Genomic DNA, 18,973 nt, shown 5'->3' on the forward strand with positions numbered 1-18,973 from the left:
GCAGCAAAATCTTTTGACAGAATTCAGCACCCATTTATGATAAAAAACTCTCCAGAAAGTAGGCATAGAGGGAACTTACCTCAACATAATACAGGCCACATATGACAAACCCACAGCCAACATCATTCTCAATGGAGAAAAGCTGAAGCAGGATCAAGACAAGGATGACCACTGTTACCACTATTATTATTCAACATAGTTTTGGAAGTTTTAGCCACAGCAGTCAGAGAAGGAAAAGAAATAAAAGGAATCCAAATTGGAAAATAAGAAGTAAAACTCTCCCTGTTTGCAGATGACATGATACTCTACATAGAGCATCCTAAAGATGCTACCAGAAAACTACTAGAGCTAATCAATGAATTTGGTAAAGTAGCAGGATAGAAAATTAATGCACAGAAATCTGTTTCATTCCTATACACTAATGATGAAAAATCTGAAGGAGAAATTAAGGAAACATTCCCATTTACCATTGCGACAAAGAATAAGATACCTAGGAATAAACCTACCTAAGGAGGGAAAAGACCTGTACTCAGAAAACTGTAAGCCACTGATGAAAGAAATTAAAGACAATACAAACAGATGGAGAGATATACCCTGTTCTTGGATTGGAAGAATCAACATTGTGAAAATTACTGTACTACCCAAAGCAATCTACAGATTCAATGCAATCCCTATCAAACTACCACTGGCATTTTTCACAGAGCTAGAACAAAAAATTTCACAATTTGTATGGAAATAGAAAAGACCCCGAATAGCCAAAGCAATGTTGAGAAAGAAAAATGGAGCTGGAGGAATCAGGCTCCCAGACTTCAGACTATACTACAAAGCTACAGTAATCAAGACAGTATTGTACTGACACAAAAACAGAAATATAGATCAATGGAACAGGATAGAAAGCCCAGAGATAAACCCACACACATATGGTCACCTTATCTTTGATAAAGGAGGCAAGAATATACAATGGAGAAAAGAAAGCCTCTTCAATAAGTGGTGCTGGGAAAACTGGACAGCTACATGTAAAAGAATGAAATTAGAATACTCCCTAACATCATACACAAAAATAAACTCAAAATTGATTAAAGACCTAAATGGAAGGCCAGACACTATAAAACTCTTACAGGAAAACATAGGAGGAACACTCTTTGACATAAATCACAGCAAGATCCTTTTTGACCCACCTCCTAGAGTAATGGAAATAAAAACAAAAATAAACAAGCGGAACCTAATGAAACTTAAAAGCTTTTGCACAGCAAAGGAAACCATAAACAAGACGAAAAGACAACCCTCAGAATGGGAGAAAGTATTTGCAAATGAAGCAACTGACAAAGGATTAATCTCCAAAATATATAAGCAGCTCATGCAGCTCAATATCAAAAAAACAAACAACCCAATTCAAAAATGGGCAGAAGACCTAAATAGATATTTCTGCAAAGAAGATAATACAGATTGCCAACAAACACATGAAAGGATACTCAACATCACTAATCATTAGAGAAGTGCAAATCAAAACTACAATGAGGTATCATCTCACACCGGTCAGAATGGCCATCATCAAAAAATCTACAAACCATAGATGGTGGAGAGGGTATGGAGTAAAAGGAATCCTCTTGCACTGTTGGTGGGAATTAAATTGATACAGCCACTATAGAGAACACTATGGAGGTTTCTTAAAAACTAATAATAGAACTACCGTATGACCCAGCAATCCCACTACTGGGCATATACCCTGAGAAAACCATAATTCGAAAAGAGTCATGTACCACAATGTTCATTGCAGCTCTATTTACAATACCAGGACATGGAAGCAACCTAGGTGTCCATCAACAGATGAATGGATAAAGAAGATGTGGCACATATATACAATGGAATATTACTCAGTCATAAAAAGAAATGAAATTGAGTTATTTGTAGTGAGGTGGATGGACCTAGAGTCTGTCATACAGTGTGGAGTACGTCAGAAAGAAAAAAAGAAATACCGTATGGTAACACATATATATGGAACCTAAAGAAAAAAAAAAAGGTTCTGATGAACCTAGGGGCAGGACAGGAATAAAGATGCAGTCATAGAGAATGGACTTGAGGACACAGGGAGGGGGAAGGGTAAGCTGGGACAACGTGAGAGAGTGGCATGGACATATATACACTGCCAAATGTAAAATATATGATAGCTAGTGGGAAGCAGCTACGTAGCACAGGGAGATCAGCTCAGTGCTTTGTGACCACCTAGAGGGGTGGATTAGGGAGGGTGGGAGGGAGACACAAGAGGGAGGCAATATGGGGATATATGTATATGTATAGCTGATTCACTTTGTTATAAAGCAGAAACTAACACAACATTGTAAAGCAATTATACTCCAATAAAGATGTTAAAAAAAATTATCATACTGCATGTAGTGATAAACTATTTTAAAACAAGTGATCTAAGATGGAAAAATAGCATAAGAAGCTTGAAAGAGGAAGAAAATTAAAGGGCTGATCTGGGATTTTAAAAGTTTTTATTTATTTATTTATTTATTTATTTATTTCTGATTGAAGTCTCTGTTCCCTCTAGGGTACAAAACTTAATAATAATGTTTATATTCTGAGAGAAGCAAAGCTGATTGTATAGGCTGAGCAGTGTTATCTAACATTATTACACTCATAAGGCAAAATAAATCCCCTATTTTGCATCCCAACAAAGGGAGATTGATACTCTTGTCTGATGTTCAAATGTTTATGGGAGTCATTTCAACCAAACCTTTATTTTTCCTTATATTTCTACATTCCGATTTGACACAATATGTTATACAACCTTGCTTTTGATAAAGGACAATCAGATTTGACTTAGTGTTGCAGAGGAAAACATAATATTGCATATTTAAGAAGAGAATGTGTTAAAAATGGAGAAATGCCATTTCCATCCATCTATCAAACGTTTATTAGCTCTCTCCTGCGTGTTTGAAGTCAGTTTGCTGGGGAATGGAATAGGGTTAGTTGAAGTGCCTACAAATGGGCCTCAGGATCCAAGTCAAGTTTGGGATGGTCAACTTAAATACTTTTGTCCCCCTAGAAAGATTACATCTGGTTGAATACTGAAATGGTGTGCTTGTGTTATTTCTGTTGTGATAGACAAGCAAACAAACTATTTCAATATAAATGCATATCTAGTTCTTAAGAGTTAACAGGCCACATCTTGTTTACCTCTTAATTCCCAGCACTTACCGTATGTCTTTTGCATTTACTGAGCCTGAATGTCCAATTAAAATTTCTAAGTGTACATAACTTTATGACATTTTCAAAAAACCTGCTTCAATATAGCTGTGCACTACTCTTTTATTATTTCTTCGTGTGCATGTTTTCCGTAAACACTTATTTTTCCATATAATAAATGGTTTTGACAAAAATGGGACAAACGTATAATCAAACACCACCTTTCTGATAGCTATTCAACACTGACTAAGAATTTATTACGTGTCAGATACTGTGGTCAGGATATTACATTTATTATCTCACTAACTTCATGACTGGGGAAAAATGTATATTATCTTCATTTTACAACTACAAACACTGAGAGTCATGACATTTTAGGTGGGCTACACAAGTAATTTAAAGAGAGGATTAACTAAGAAATTAATATACAGGGCTTAGCAGAAAGGCTGAGAATCAGGCAGGCCACAATAAATACATTGAATATATTATTAAATCTTAATTCTGCATATGGTCCTACGGCCCATACTGCTACACAATGATGTGTTTTTCTGTCTCACACCATCTCTGTTTTATTGTTTGTGTAGCATTCAACTTTGAATATCCTTTCTTATAGAGAAAAGTCATTATTGGCATGATTGACAGCCCCCAAAAGATATCTAAGGCAGTTAAAGGATACTCTTCACTGCTAGATTTCCCCTGACATCCTTAAGTCACTGTGAGCCTACAGAGATTCATGGGAGTTGGTTGGGATTCCTGTCACTTGAGGGTGAACAGTGAGGGTCAAGGTCATCATGGGTGTAAAAGAGTTTATCCTCGTAACTCCTAATCTCCCATCATAAAAAGCACACACCAGAGAGAAATATCACATAGCTCCTGTAAGTTCCAGATTGCATTTCTGGGAAGATTTAATTATAGTTTGCTAATCTTTATGTGAATTTTTTGACCAGTTTGGTGTATTTGGTGATTAATTAGATAAATATGGTTAAAAGAAGACAAAAGAGAATCGATGTCTAATTTGAAAGCAATGTAGGTTAATAGAAGAGGTTATGAGCCTTCCATAAGGGTGTGTCCTCAAGATTCCTTAATGTCCTTTACTTCCCACATCCAAATAATCACCATGTCCTGTTTATTTCAGTTCCTAAGCTCGAACACCATCATCTCTCATGTGAGCAGTTGCAAAGAGCCCCATTTGCCCATCTCCCGCCATTTGATATCCACACAGGTGCCAAAGTGATCTCTAACTCAGTTTAGATCTCTGCTGATACAGTAGCCACTAGCCACATGTGGCTCTTTGAATGCAAATAAAATGAATTTAAATTAAATACAATAACAATTTCAGTCCCTCAATCACACTAGCTAGATTTCAAGGGCTAAATAGCCACGTAGAGCTAGTGGTTACCATCTTGGATAGCACAGAGCACATTTCTACATCACAGAAAGTTCTGTGGAATCTGGCTGTGGTTTAGGTCATATCACTCTCCTGCTGTATTTTTTTCAAGTGGCTCCCCATCTCCTACAAGTGAAAAAATTAATTCCTCAGCACAGTTTCCAAGGTCCTTCCTGATGTACTCCTTGATGCCCTCCTTCCACTGAATCTTGAACTTCAACAATACTATCCTTTGTTAAAGTCTTCAAACATACTGAATATCTTCCTAACTCAGACTTTTCATATTTGCTGTTTCTTTTGATAGGCATATTTTAATAGTATTCTATACATCTCATCCCTTTTCTTTTCTTCTTCATGAATACATCACCGTAAGCTTTAAAAAACTTATTTCCTTTCATTGTCTTTCTCCAGATATAGACTCAGTTACATGAGAGCAAGCAAGGCCATGTCTGTCTTGGCAACTAACACAATGCCTTGTACATGAGAGATATTCAATGAAGAGTGAAGGAAAGAAGGATGGAAGAGACAAAATGAAAGAAAGGATGGGAAAGAAATGATAGGTTGCTCATCTGTCAGACCTTTGCTCTCACCACACCTAGTCTGGTCCTTTAATTGTCTAGTTTCCTAAACAAACCCAAACTCAAGATTTTCTCCATGCATTTCTTCCTGCTGAGGATGCTCTCCCTACATATTCTGCCTGGAAAAAAGCTACTCATTTCTCCTGTCCCCAAACAGATGCTGCCTCCTCTTGGTGTCATCTCTGACCACACCTTCCCTTTCGCAGGCACACCTGGGGACCCTTACTCACTGCAATGTAAGCATTACTTCATTACAGAGCTTGCTACTTTTCATTGTAAATAATGAGAAAGTCATAGCCAGTGTGTCTGAGAGAGGAGGCTTTGTTCAAGCATTAAGCATCATACTTGACCAAAAGAAGCAGTCACTAAGCCTTTATTGAAATTAAATAAAAATTAAAATTTTACATTTAATCTCTTAAATTAAAACTGCATTCAATTTTTTCATATTTTTGCATCATATCATATTTAGAGTTCTCAATTATGAATGATTATTTTGATGACTCAGGGAGAAAATTAGAATTTCTCCAAAGATATTATGTAAATATTAAAGAATCATGAATCAAATTTTATCTGGGACTCACTGTAAAAAAAATCTATTTTTGGTTCTGTGGCTGCAGAAATTTACACATGAGATTCTTGCTTTATGATGCTATCTTTTCAAGGCATGAGTGGAAAAAACTATAAAACAAAACACATACTCAGAAAATGGGATGTTATTTGAACCAACAGATTTGGAATCTGAGATTTCTATATATGACCCTAAATAAATTAAAGTATCTGAGGATGACTGTGGTGGGTGAATCTGCTTCATCCTTTGGGTGAAAACAGCAGGTCATATTACAACATTACGTCTCTCCACATGGATACCAAATAGCAGAATCTTTCAAATATTTTGTTATAGTTGTTTAAAAATACCTAGATATTTGGCAGAGTATCTTCTACAAATAATGATAAATACTCCATGTAAAGCCACTTTTAAAAAGCAAAAGGAAATTTACAGAGCATTACCTAATTTGAGATTTACCTTAAACTTTAAAAGAAGGCAGGCTTATTGTTCTCATTTTTCAGTTGAAGAAACTAAGGATGGATGTATAAATTGGCCTAGCAGAGAAGTTAGGAATAAAAGGGTCTTTCTCTTGAAAAATCATCAGGGGTTTCACAAATATTGTTAGAAATAATATAGTCCAGAATAACTTTTTTAAAAGAAACATTTATCTTTATCTGATTATTAAGATAATCAGTGTATCTTCTGTGTACACTCCAGACTTTAATCTGCACCCTTCCAATGTGGCACCAAAGTCACTGGGAGTGAAAAAGACTCCTTGATATTGGGAGCTTGGTTCTGAAAATCCTTAAAATATTCTTGATATTAGAACATCACAGTCTGATGTTCTTTATTGCAAACAAGAAACAGAAATTCAGCAGGGACAGAGGGTCTCTGTAGGTGCGTAGCATGGGGGTTAGATTGGAAAGAGGGAGTAGGAGATGCCTTAAATGAATAAATGAATGAATGAATGTATAAGTACATATAATATTTGTATGCTGACAATAAAATCTGTCTTATGTACACACACATACACACAAGAGATGGGATTTTGTGCCAAATGTTGGTATGAAATGTAAATAGTTGGGCTGTGATAATTGAGTAAACATTATGACTCGGGTAAAAGTTGTAATGTAATATAAACGGTAGCAGCAATACAGAAAGGGTGCTATTTTCCAACACAGTAATATCCAGTTGTCCACTCTGACCTATTCTCAACCACTGCACCAGTGACATCTTATGTTAACTTCTGACCTCTGCAAACTACTCTTGATTGAATGAACTGGTGACAAAGTTGTGTTCATGGTCAGAGTGCAGTAGGTTAAATTAGATCTCCAAAGTGCTGAGCATCTAGGTAGGAATTTCCTTGCATCCATAGCCTTACCTCCACAAAGTAAAATGATGAAGTCTTTAGGATTTATTTCTAAGACATACTACCATAGGTTAGAGGAACACTAGCATTGAAGAAAACCAGGATATTTGTTGGAATAAAATGGGAAAGTTTAAATAGGGCATCTGTGAATATTGGTTATCAAGGGTGATGCAGTTTCTAAAACATATCCATTGTTTTAGAATAAGAATGTCTATTTCCAAAATGTCCATCATTAGAGTTGACGTTAACATGACCCAAGGGGCCTGTTTTCTCAAATATCACTCGCACTGTGTTAATAAGAAGTTTCTTCTTATTGTGGTAGGAAGATGACTCTCCAAAGTATATTCTACTCTTTTCCAATGAGGTCTTTTGTCTAATGCATCTTAAGTAAATCTGCAAAGGAATAGCAAATCCAACAGATGCATATTTTTTAAGAAATTAGAATGGAGACTTTAATACTGGAGATACAAATCCTATGACTTTTTTTTAAATGTAGCATTAACTTTTTAAAATAGATTTTATTTATTTATTTATTTATTTTTGGCTGTGTTGGGCCTTTGTTGCTGCGCGCGGGCTCTCTCTAGTTGCGGCGAGTGGGGGCTACTCTTCGTTGCAGTGTATGGGCTTCTCATCACGGTGGCTTATCTTATTGCGGAGCACGGGCTCTAGGCGTGCAGGCTTCAGTAGTTGTGGCACGTGGGCTTCAGTAGTTGTGGCTCACAGGCTCAGTAGATGTGGCGCATGGGCTTAGTTGCTCCGTGGCATGTGGGATCTTCCTGGACCAGGGCCTGAACCCATGTCCCCTGCATTGGCAGGCGGATTCTTAACCACTGTGCCAGCAGGGAAGCCCCCTATGACTTTTAAGATATAAATTAGAAGACATTGAAATTTTCAGTAGATATAGTAGGAACCAAATTCATTCTTTATTCTTTTTTTTTTACTTTCTTATCCCGTCTACTCCTTTTTCTCATATTTCTTTACCACCGTGTTTCACACATAATAACAAGCCATGCTCAGTAAATGTTTGTGCATCTTTCCTATTGTGAGTTATTGAGTAACTGCAGTACAAAATTCCAACCAATGTGATGTTATGATATATAAATCAAACAATCTCTTCCTGCCTTTAAAGAGCAAAAGTCCAGCAAATGTTTACCTGTAGAATAATAGGAGGGACAACCTTAAGGAAGAGAAGATCTGTGAAGACTCGGGCCAGGTCCAGAAGGCTCCTTGTGGATGATTGTTGAGAGAGGAAACCCAGTATAGACTCTCATCTCTTCAGCTCAGAGTCTATGCTCTATGAAGATATTCATGGTAGCAGATATTTTGAAAAGGGTGATAACTGGTATAGACAAACACTACAAAGAATTTTGGAACATTTTTCTAGTGTCACTTGGGAAACTACTGAAGGATGTGAATGGTTGTTTTTATTTATATCTTTCTATTTCTAGTTATTCATTTTCACAGTCATTCTGGGTTTGAAGACTTGACTATTAATTAACCAATTAATTTATTGTTTCTGAATCATGTATCAACTCATTTACTGCAAAGAGCCATGCTGTGAAATAGATACTTTCTCCTATTTATAGATGGGCCTATGAGATTATGACTAGTTACATTGTTTTAATGAGATCCCACAGGTGAAATTAGACTGAAGGTTTTCTGGTTTCTCTGTTTCTTGCGCTCTATCTGTTGCTATTCAGATAGACGCTAGGAATCCCAGAAAGCAGAATGAATGGCTTAGTGTCTACTTCTGGGACATCTGTGCAAAATCATGACATCTGGAGAACTTGCTTGGTACACTGGATTCTAAAATTTAAGTTGGTACTTTAAGTTTGCTATTTTTAACCCACTCTGCTTTTCTTTGAAATTATTATCTGTCAATTGGCTTTTAAGGAAAGAGCCTATATTGAGTCTTGTAATTGAGTATTGACTTTTATTGCTAGTGATGCGGCTGTATCACACAGTGGAATAGGAGGAGGAGTGGGGAGAAATTGAGATAGTGGAGTGGATGGTGGCAGCTTAGACGGCCAGAGGAAAGCAACTTGAATCTTTGCAGCTAGCGATGGAGTGGCATAGCTATCGGTGGGGAGCAAGCATCTTCTGAGAACATTCCTAAAAATGGCATGTGGGGTGCAGTTTTTTAAAATATGGGTAATCTTTATGTAATTCATTTCAAACTTATATAAAAATGTAATTAATTTTAACTATGATAACAAATGCTCATATAGTATTCGATATGAATACAAAAGTGAATGTGTCCAATAATGCTTTGAACTTGGAATGGTCAGTTTATGGGATGGAGATTTTGGTCAGAAAAGTTGGTAGAAAAATGAACACTAGAATGGTGCTAGAGGTGCAGGTATGAGCCTTCCCACATGCTCCGTCTCCTCAGCTTTATTTTATCACTTAAAGTGATATCTTCCTTGTGTTTGCTTCCACTGATATGAGAACCCAGATGAACTGGTTTAGGGACAAAGAAGCAAGGAGTAAAAGGAATGCTGGCTTACTCCTGAAGAGGGGCCTGGGAATTGTCAGTAGAAACCTATTGTTTCCAGATAAGTAATGACAGCATTAAAATTTTTCAGTAGATATTTCCTGAGCACTTATTACATGCCAGGCACTGCAATAAGTGCTTTATAGGTATTACCTTGCTTAAATCTCACAAAACCTATTATAATTCCCATTTTACAGGTTAGGTAACAGAGGTACAGAGAGGTTAATAACACGACTAAGTCACACCTGTGTAAGAGTGATTTTTCTTTTATTCATTCTACAAGAAACCAAGGAGAGAAGGATGCAAGAAAGAAAAAGGCATCTAGCACTGTTCTTGGTATACGTTTGGTGTCTAATGCATGCTTATTGACTATGTTAAGTCTGGATTTTTGAACAGTTTAGCAAAGGCTCTTGGCAGCCTTTACTATAAAGTCTATTAGGCAATAAAATGTGTGAAATGTCTACAAAGGGAGCAAGAGGCTTCTTGAAATAGTTGAGGTAGACTTCAAACTGAATTTTAAACTTAGTCATTGTTTTCCCCAAGTTCCTCCCATTGTGTAATCTCGTAATATTATGACATTCTTACCTCTGATCTTACTAAAGGGTTGTATTTATAGCCTATTTTATAAATTCTTATGACTCACCCCATAAAGTCTGTCATGAACTGGATCTTTAAAAAATGAGAAAAATATCCCTGCCTCTGTGAGAGTGATGGGAGTTAAATAACACCCAAATGTTTTCCCAGGTTTATGCTATTTATAAACTATTACGAAAGGGGCCTTCTCCACCACCTTCCAAGTAGGGAAGTTTATAAAGTTTCATTTAATGGGACATGATGATTATGGTGATTTGATGATGATGATGAACATATCTTCAGCACCTACTAAGCACCAGAGACTGATTTATGCTTTATTTTTAATCTTCACAACCAGACCTGGGATCTGAGTACTTCATGTTTGACCAGTGAAGAAACTGAGGCTCAATGAATTTGTTAATTATCCCAGAAACAGCAATGTATAAATAATAGAGATATAATTTATTCCAAATTTGAGGTCTGGATGACACAGGTTTTTTAAAAAATTTTTTTGATGTGGACCATTTTAAAAGTCTTTATTGAGTTTGTTACAATATTGCTTTTGTTTTATTTTCTTGGCTGTGAGGCATGTGGGATCTTAGCTCCCTGACCAGGGATCGAACCCGCACCCCCTGTATTGGAAGGCGAAGTCTTAACCACTGGACCACCAGGGAAGTCCCTGCATAATATAGTTTTAAATAAGGGATTAAACAAACAGCATTTTTTTTTAAATGCCAACTTCCAAAACCCTTTCATTGTTCCCAGTGCTACTACTAGGCCAGAAGTTCTAGGCATTTACTGGACAGCAATCAAATAGCCATGGAGTGTGTTTCAGATTTGGGATTCATGAGTATCAGTGATTAGACTGATTTTCATTTACTGTGGCCTCTGGGAAACTGGTAGATGCATGAGTGTGTGAAATATCAGCAGTGAGATAATAAAATTACTAGAACCCAGCAATGCCTGCAAAGTTTATTTATGAATATGATGCAGATAGTGATAATTAATCCTCTGGACATTTCTTAGCTCTTTTAAGAGACAGAGTGTTCATGATATCTGGAGCAAAACCCATGTCTTTTCAGTTATTTTACAGTTAAACTTGGAACTTCATTGGTCTAATCAACAATCATTGTTCCCCAAGAAAAGGGTTTTTAGTCTTTTTTTTCCCATAATACAACAGATTCAAATGTTTTGCAATGAACACTTCCTCATGCTCAGGATTATTTTGCAAGCACTGTTAATTCAGATATGCCTCTGGGTTCTTAAATCCTTTCTGAATTTCTCTAATCATCCTGGGGGTTAGGCATGGGGTTGGTTTGTAAATTCCTGGTGTATAGATGCATGTCAGTGTCTTAGTTTTCTTTATATCTAAGTCTTTACTGTACCAGGAACTATAATTTCATGGTATATGTTTTTACCAAGGAATTCAGCAATAAGCTATTGTCAATAAAATTAAGTGTTTTTTAATATTATTCCAAAATGTTTAGTGATGCTTGTGTTTGGTGGGGAAGATTCACAGAAATGCCTTTTTTCTTGGTATTTGCATCTGGTATAAGCGATATAAATATCCTTTCTAATGAAAAAGAAATAGCTAAAAGGAGGAAGGAGTTATCCATATCCCTATATGTCTCTCTGTCTACCTATCATCTATCTACCCATCCATTTATCCATCCTTCTTTATAGGTAGATATAGATTCAAATAAGTAGATACACATAAATAAGTAGATATACGTAAGATACATATATATGTTTGCAATGAAATCCACTAAAATATTAACAGTACAAACCTACAGACAGAACACTATGGGAAATTTTTTTTTCTCATTTTGTTATAATAACATAGTCTTATTCTTAATGATAGAATAAATGTCCATAAAAACCATGTAAAAAAATAAAATGTGCTAAGCTCCAAATAGCCATGGACCATGTTTCATATTTAGCATTAAAGGGTACCAATAAATCGATTTCATGTGCACTTCTTAGGAGGTCACCTCAACCATAATGGTTTTCTTCAGTCCTTCCTCCTAGATGGGATTGTACATGGCCTTGGTCTTAGTTTGGCCTTCTACAGATATGGAATACCATAGACTGGGTGGATTAAACAACAAAAATGTATTTCTCACAGTTCTAGAGGCTGGGAAGTCCAAGATTAAGGCACCAGCAGATCCAGTGTATGGTGAGGGCACATTTCCTGGTTTACAAATGGTTCTCTTCTTGTATCCTCATTGGCAGAGAGCAGGGAAAGAGCCTATGTCCCCTTCTTCTTCTTCTTCTTTTTTTTTTTTTTTTAATGAGGTCATTAATCCCATCAGGAGGGCCCTACTCTAATGACCTATTCTAACCCTAACTACCTCCTAAAGACCTTACTTCCAAACACCATCACATTAGGAGTTAGGATTTTAACATATAAATTTTGGGGGAGACACAAACATTTAGTCTACAGTATCCTTCTTTGAGCCTCTGTTCCATCCTGTTTTAGTTTATTTCACTGCTTATTTATAGACCGATATTTCTAATTATGCCTTGTGTTCCTTAAGACATATAGCTTTTTGTATTTGGCATTCCATTGCCAAAGCTCAGATACTGGTGTATAAAAAGGATATTAATGTTGTGAAAAAAATAATTCCTGTATGATCTTGATACTTAGTGTTCCCGAGCAGCACTTGGCCATAGACACAAAGCATCTTAATGTTGTCTTATCTGGAAGAGTTTTCTCAACAGAGGAACTACTAACCTGCCCATTTAAAGTTTTAAATTTCATGAAATTGTGTGTTGTAAATCTGCTAAAATATCTATTCCATTTTAAAAATTTCACTAGAGAATCAGTAAACATCTGATTTCTACAGACAGAGACAAATAGGACCCTAAATATATATTTTACTTAAAATAAAAACAAAACAAACCAACAGCAGCAATGACAGTAACACATACATACCGTGTAATCAAATGCAAGTTTTACACAAACACACATTTCCTTTGAACTGCCATAAATAACTTGCTGGCTAGTGCCATCCTGCTTTGGGCTTGGGTTCATTGTTTTATATGGTATTTTGTGGCAACTGCTATAATTATCATAAGCTGTCCAATAAATGTGATGGATTGTCCAATTAACTCTTCATCAGCATCCAGTTTTGAAGATGTTACCTATTGAAACTGATGGCAGTTTATGACCTCCATGTTGCATATGTAGCTAATTACTCCTTAGACAATAATTATTAAGTTTCTTATGCTGCATTCAGTCATTTCGTTTTACAAATTATGATGCCATTGTGTTTCCCAATTCACTTGACTTCGCAGCTATGGCTCTCTAAGGATTACTAAAGGTCTGCTGTGGAATATATGGATCATATAAACATTGAAGTAGATTACAAATGTATCTGTTTTGTAGGTTTTCCATCGACCGGCACACCGACCTGGAGAGACAGTTCAACGTTAATGCAGATGATGGGAAGATAACGCTTGCAACACCGCTTGACAGGGAATTAAGCGTGTGGCACAACATAACAATCATTGCTACCGAAATCAGTAAGTGCCTGGGTTTGTTAATTTCTTCCTTATGTGGCTGGGTTCAAGACTGTAATTATAGTTTATGCCTAGGGATCATATGACAAGTGGTCCCAGTTTCTATTAGATATTTTGGCATTGGAACTTATTTTATTGTTCCCGAGGAGCCTTTGAATGCATCGTCTCAACATGAAATAACTTACACTGTGGTAAATGACCAAAAAGTTGCAATATATGTGGGAAGGAAACATTTCTTCTATCCAAGTATTCTTATATCTATATCCATTGTTCGGCCATCAAAAATAATGTTTTGCATATTAAAATATGGGGAAAGATTTAGTATAAAAGGGTAGGTTAAAAAAATAGAATTCAAGAACTATATACCATAATTTAAATAAGTGGACCCTAACATATATATTATATTCGATATAGAAACTATTACTCACATATTTAAACTATGCATCTATACATACATATATACATGCAGAAATACAGAAAGAAAATTTACACTGTCAATACATATCATTTTGGGGAGATGAGATGATAGATGATTTTTTGGTTTTGTTTTTTAGAATTAATATGTCTTACACAGTAATCATGGACTATTTAAAATTATATCTTCAACATAAAATTTTTCATAAGTTACATGTGAAAATGTAACCTTTTTTTCAGAGGAGGTTCCAGGGTTGTTAAAATAACACATGTTAGTCTTTCTGCTAATTTTTAATGAGCACAGCTTCTTTGATTACACTTAATGATACTATAATTGAGTCTCTAAACAACAGCTATATGCTGAAATTTAATGCTATTCTGTCTATGAGAACCCACACTCTGTCTCACCAGTTTTTTTATTATACAGAACATGCAAAGGGGATGTGATATTCATTTTCTTTCCAAGCAAAAGACATTCTGCATATTACCTGACTTTATTTTTCCATGAAGGAGCTGAAGAGGACTTCACAGTTTATACAAGTGCAAGGGAGACATTACATTCTTGAGGGAATTAGGGTAGAAGGTATCTGAATAAGGAAATAAAAACTCACAATAAGAAAGATTCATGGGCATACATATGTAAAGGACATCAGCCCTAAGATCTGCTCTATGCTTTCTCTAAAATCTCCTCTGGTTTCACAGCTAATGTCTCTGAGATATGTTGATAAATTTGTCTGTAAGAGGAAGAGTAATCTAGACCTTCATGAAGGGCATGGTTTTTCCTTGTTCTGAGATGTGGGGTAATGTCTTCCATGGAGTCTTACTAAAAACAAAAGAAAACAAAACACAACCACGGTGTGAAAAAGTGACGTTTCAAGAGTGAAGAATGTTTCTTTTGGCAACTCAAAGCAGGCAAAGAACCTGCATGATATGGAATGAAAAAAGAGCTTTGGAAACTTCGGTGTTTTTCCTTATTAGAAGTACCATTTTCTTCTCCAGTATGTGACTCTGGCAATAGTTTTCCCTTGTAACGTTAAGGGATAAAGGAAACAAAGCATCCCATTTGGTGGCTTTGGTTTATTAGAAGTCTTAACCCCATCTAGATATGAAATTTTTACAATTTACAATGTTGAAGCTGCATATCACCTTAAGCCTCTGAGAAAAACTATATCTATTTAGATTGGTTTGAGGCTATATAAAAACGCTCTAAAGGACCATGGTTTTGTTTAAAGTATGTAGGCAATAATTACGTTTAAAATAATTTTCTCATATATTGAATATAAAAACCTACTTGAGTTCACCTTAATCTATGGCACTTTTTTTATGAGATGGATGCCTTCACTGAAATATTCGTCAAGGAGGCCCTAATAATAAGAATCCAGGTACTCCATTGTAAAGAGTAAAAGGAAATGAATACACAGAATAGGTGGTTAGGAAATATTTCAGGGGCAATCCAGAAACAAAAGTCTCATTTGCAAGGAATCACAGACACGTAAGGACGACAGATGCAAAGCAGATGCTCTGGGATAATGAGCTGTTAATTCTAGGGTGACAAGGGCACCAAACCAAATAAGGGAAGACATTCATTTGTTCATTCACTCAATAATTATTTATGGAGTCTTCGGTACTTACCAAGCACTGTTTTAGTGACTGAGGATATATAGCAGTGAACAAAATAAGAAAAAACCCTGGTCCTCTTGAAGTTTTCCTTCTAATGGCACTTGGAAGCCCCTGCATATAAAAGTGTGAGTTGGAATCTGCTGATATATCTATAAAGAATGACACAGAGGTGAGCAAGAAGGTGATGAGTATTGGGAATTACAAGCAGTTCCATGTTGATGGTGTGAAAAAAAAGTATGACCACAAACCTCCTTCAATGAACATGTGATTGATTAAAAAATATTGAAATATAGATCAGATAAAGTTTTCTTCATGGCTTGAGAGAAATCACTCAAGTATGTCCCAAATTCAAGGTTACAGTTAGCTCCATAGAGACCAAATAGGAAATGGTTCTGTCCACATGACAACCCTCAGCTTTACTTTGAACCTTACAGAATTGAAAATATACAACCCAAACTTACATTATTCTGTTGACATCAGTGGGAGTTATCTCACCTTTTATTACATCCTTTTTTGATCTTTTTTTTTTTTTTACTCAGAGATTGAAAACTAAACTTTTTTTTTGACTTTTTGCATGTAACTTTCTTAAAACCAACAAGATTGAGAGTACAAAAGAGAACTTTAATTTTAGTCTGTAAAGTATAAGCTGAGGTGGGCATAATTCTAGAAATTTAAATGTAAAATTAGGTTATCTTTTTTTTCTAAATCATGAAAGGAAGTTGAAATAAGATCACAGAGAACTTAAGAAATATTGGAATTACTATGAAAATGGCTTAGAAACTTGTTTTCACTTGGTTTTATTATTTAGCCCATCACGTAATGTTTATCTTCCAAAGCTGCAGACCATGTCTTGGAAAAAAATATTAAAGGGAGATTTATTGTATTTGGATGAGATGAATATTTAAAACCACCCAGGACAATATAACCCCACAGGGGGAGGTTCTAATAAAGATAAAGAAATATTCATTCCAGGGAGAACAATTTAAAATTACTCTCAGATCACCATCTCTTCAGACAAAAGATTTAAGCAAGTGAAATTAAGCTAAAAAATGGATTTTAGGAAAGTCCATCTGTTATCTCTTAATGAGAATGGAGATGTCATCCTTTATCCTCTTGTGTCAGATTCACTTAACCAAGGCTGAGATGCTTCACTGTGTATATTTCCCAAGAATTTCAGTGGTAATAGATCTAACGTGCCATCACAATCAACAGGCACATCTCATTACATGATCTGGCAGTTAGATGCCCAAGTGCTAACAAGAGATGAGGCTTGTATAGCGCATCTTTGCTAAGTAGCTTTGCTAGTAGCATCCCTTGAAACTATTTTGCGTGGCTGCTGTGTACCATGGTGGTGAAGGCTTAAAGTAAATTTAGCTAGTAAAACACTGAAAAAGTATTATGTAATCCCTATGGTGCATTTAACTCACATCAGTCTTTGAAAACAGGTACTATTACTGTATGCATTTTCCAGTCAAGGAATCTCAGAGGTTAAGTAACTTGCCCAGAGCCTCCAAGAGAGCAAAGGGTAGAGGCAAGATTGGTACCCTTGTTGCTTAACTGCAGACTACATGTTCTTAGATGCCTTCTTTTGGGGGAACCCTCTCCTATATCTTCTTTCCTTCCATCCTCCTGCTTAAATCGAGCTTCTGACACTGCCACATCATTTCCTGAAACAAGCGAATGAAATAGTTCTTCTGTGCAAAGCAGAAGGCTAGTGCAGGGCCAAGAGTGCAGTGGAGGAAAGAACAAGCCTGCATTTGCTCAGGCCCTCCTATTCTAACGTTTATAACCCAGGGGAGGAACATTGCCTAATGGACAAAGCCAGCCTTTGAAACTGTTCAGATGGGAATTCTATTCCCATTTTCGAGATCAGGAAACTGAGGAACATTTTAGGGGACAGGATTTTTCAATGAAGTTCACAGAGAACTTGACATGCCCAGCTGATCCCAGTCACCTGGGTTATTGTTCAAACCAGAGTTCTGGTGTTTGCCTAGGACCTACGGAATCAGAAACTCAAGGCAGCCATTCAGGAATCCACTTTTCGCAAGTTCTCCCACCTCCCTTCCACCCTCCCCATCAGATTCACATTATAATTTAATTATATGATAATTAATATAATTTTACATTATAAACATAATTATGATATTTTGAAAGAAGGCAGAAAAAGGTGACGTGTTCTTCTGTTTGTGTGTTTTGGTCTCTATTTTGTGTTATTCCTGTGGTGACAGGTGATATTTCACTGAGCTGAGGTTTGAGCTAAGGCTTGTCAGATGATGCACAAGATCCCTTTAGGTTGGGTAGTGTAGTAAGACCTACTTAAGAGAGCGACATGGGTAACAAGCTCAGCTGTCAGAGAGATAAAGGATATTGGGGGACAGTAAAGGAAAAATTTGCTTACAATAAGCGTCTCTGCAGGGGCATTTCAGAGGTATTGAATGCCAATTTTAGAGTGTCCTTCCCAGAGGAAGTGGTGATGTGGGATGGAAAGTGGAGAATCCCTCTGACACTGTGTATCCGAGAGCTGGCAATTGGCATTTACAGAAAGCATACTATTATTGGTTACCTGAAAGTATTGTAAAGCAGGAAGCATATAATTGCCCATTAAATTAATCTCTTTGAGTTAGTGATAATGCATTGCTCTAGCCCACTACAGTGGGCTGCACACAATATTGTCAACGAAGCTTTTCACTAATGATGGTTAAATCTCCCAGGGGACATACTAGTTTGATAGCACTTAAGGAATGTTTCTTCCTGACATAGGGCCCAGCTGCCAGAATAATTGCTTTGTCCAACCCAGGCTACTTAGGAAAAATACATCTTTTATAGGGAGCTCATTGTTTCGAGAAATTTTGGGTCCTGGAGTTGGATGGAGTTGGCCACATTTTGCCCATATAACCTTGGGCAAATTATTTCCTCTCTCTTGCGCTCAGTTTTCCCACCTGTGAAATGGGAATCATAATTGTTCTTTTAAATTTAGGTTGTAGTAAGAATTGAATTAAAAGTGATGGTACTATACATTTTAGCTTAAAATCTATCTGTAATCTTTAGAAATTGATGAATAAATCGCATATGTTCTTGTTAAGACAGCCCTAACCTGAGGCTTTGAATAACAGCTTAATTTTAAATTATTTATTTGGTTTATATTTTCTTTTACCCCTTCTCCCGACAACAACAAAATTGGTAGTCGTGACCTGTGTGTTACTGCTGGGTGCAGTTGTGTTTCTTCATTGCACAGCCAATACGTTCACTGACCTTCCTCTTGTCCCTGGTTCGGGCATGG

At 36.3% G+C, this 18,973-nt stretch overlaps 1 protein-coding gene across 4 annotated transcripts in view; it reads left to right on the forward strand.

The window, feature by feature from the left end:
- CDH8 (cadherin 8) overlaps nt 1-18,973 on the forward strand; it is a 370,300-nt gene that overhangs the window by 240,862 nt on the left and 110,465 nt on the right. For all 4 annotated transcript variants that reach the window (XM_068527304.1, XM_068527303.1, XM_068527305.1 and 1 more), the window contains one exon: nt 13,526-13,662. In XM_068527304.1, coding sequence (XP_068383405.1) covers nt 13,526-13,662 — 137 coding nt within the window. The remainder of the gene's footprint in view (nt 1-13,525; nt 13,663-18,973) is intronic.

The sequence above is a fragment of the Eschrichtius robustus genome, chromosome 19, assembly GCF_028021215.1.
Source record: "Eschrichtius robustus isolate mEscRob2 chromosome 19, mEscRob2.pri, whole genome shotgun sequence".
Classification (NCBI taxonomy): Eukaryota; Metazoa; Chordata; class Mammalia; order Artiodactyla; family Eschrichtiidae; genus Eschrichtius; species Eschrichtius robustus.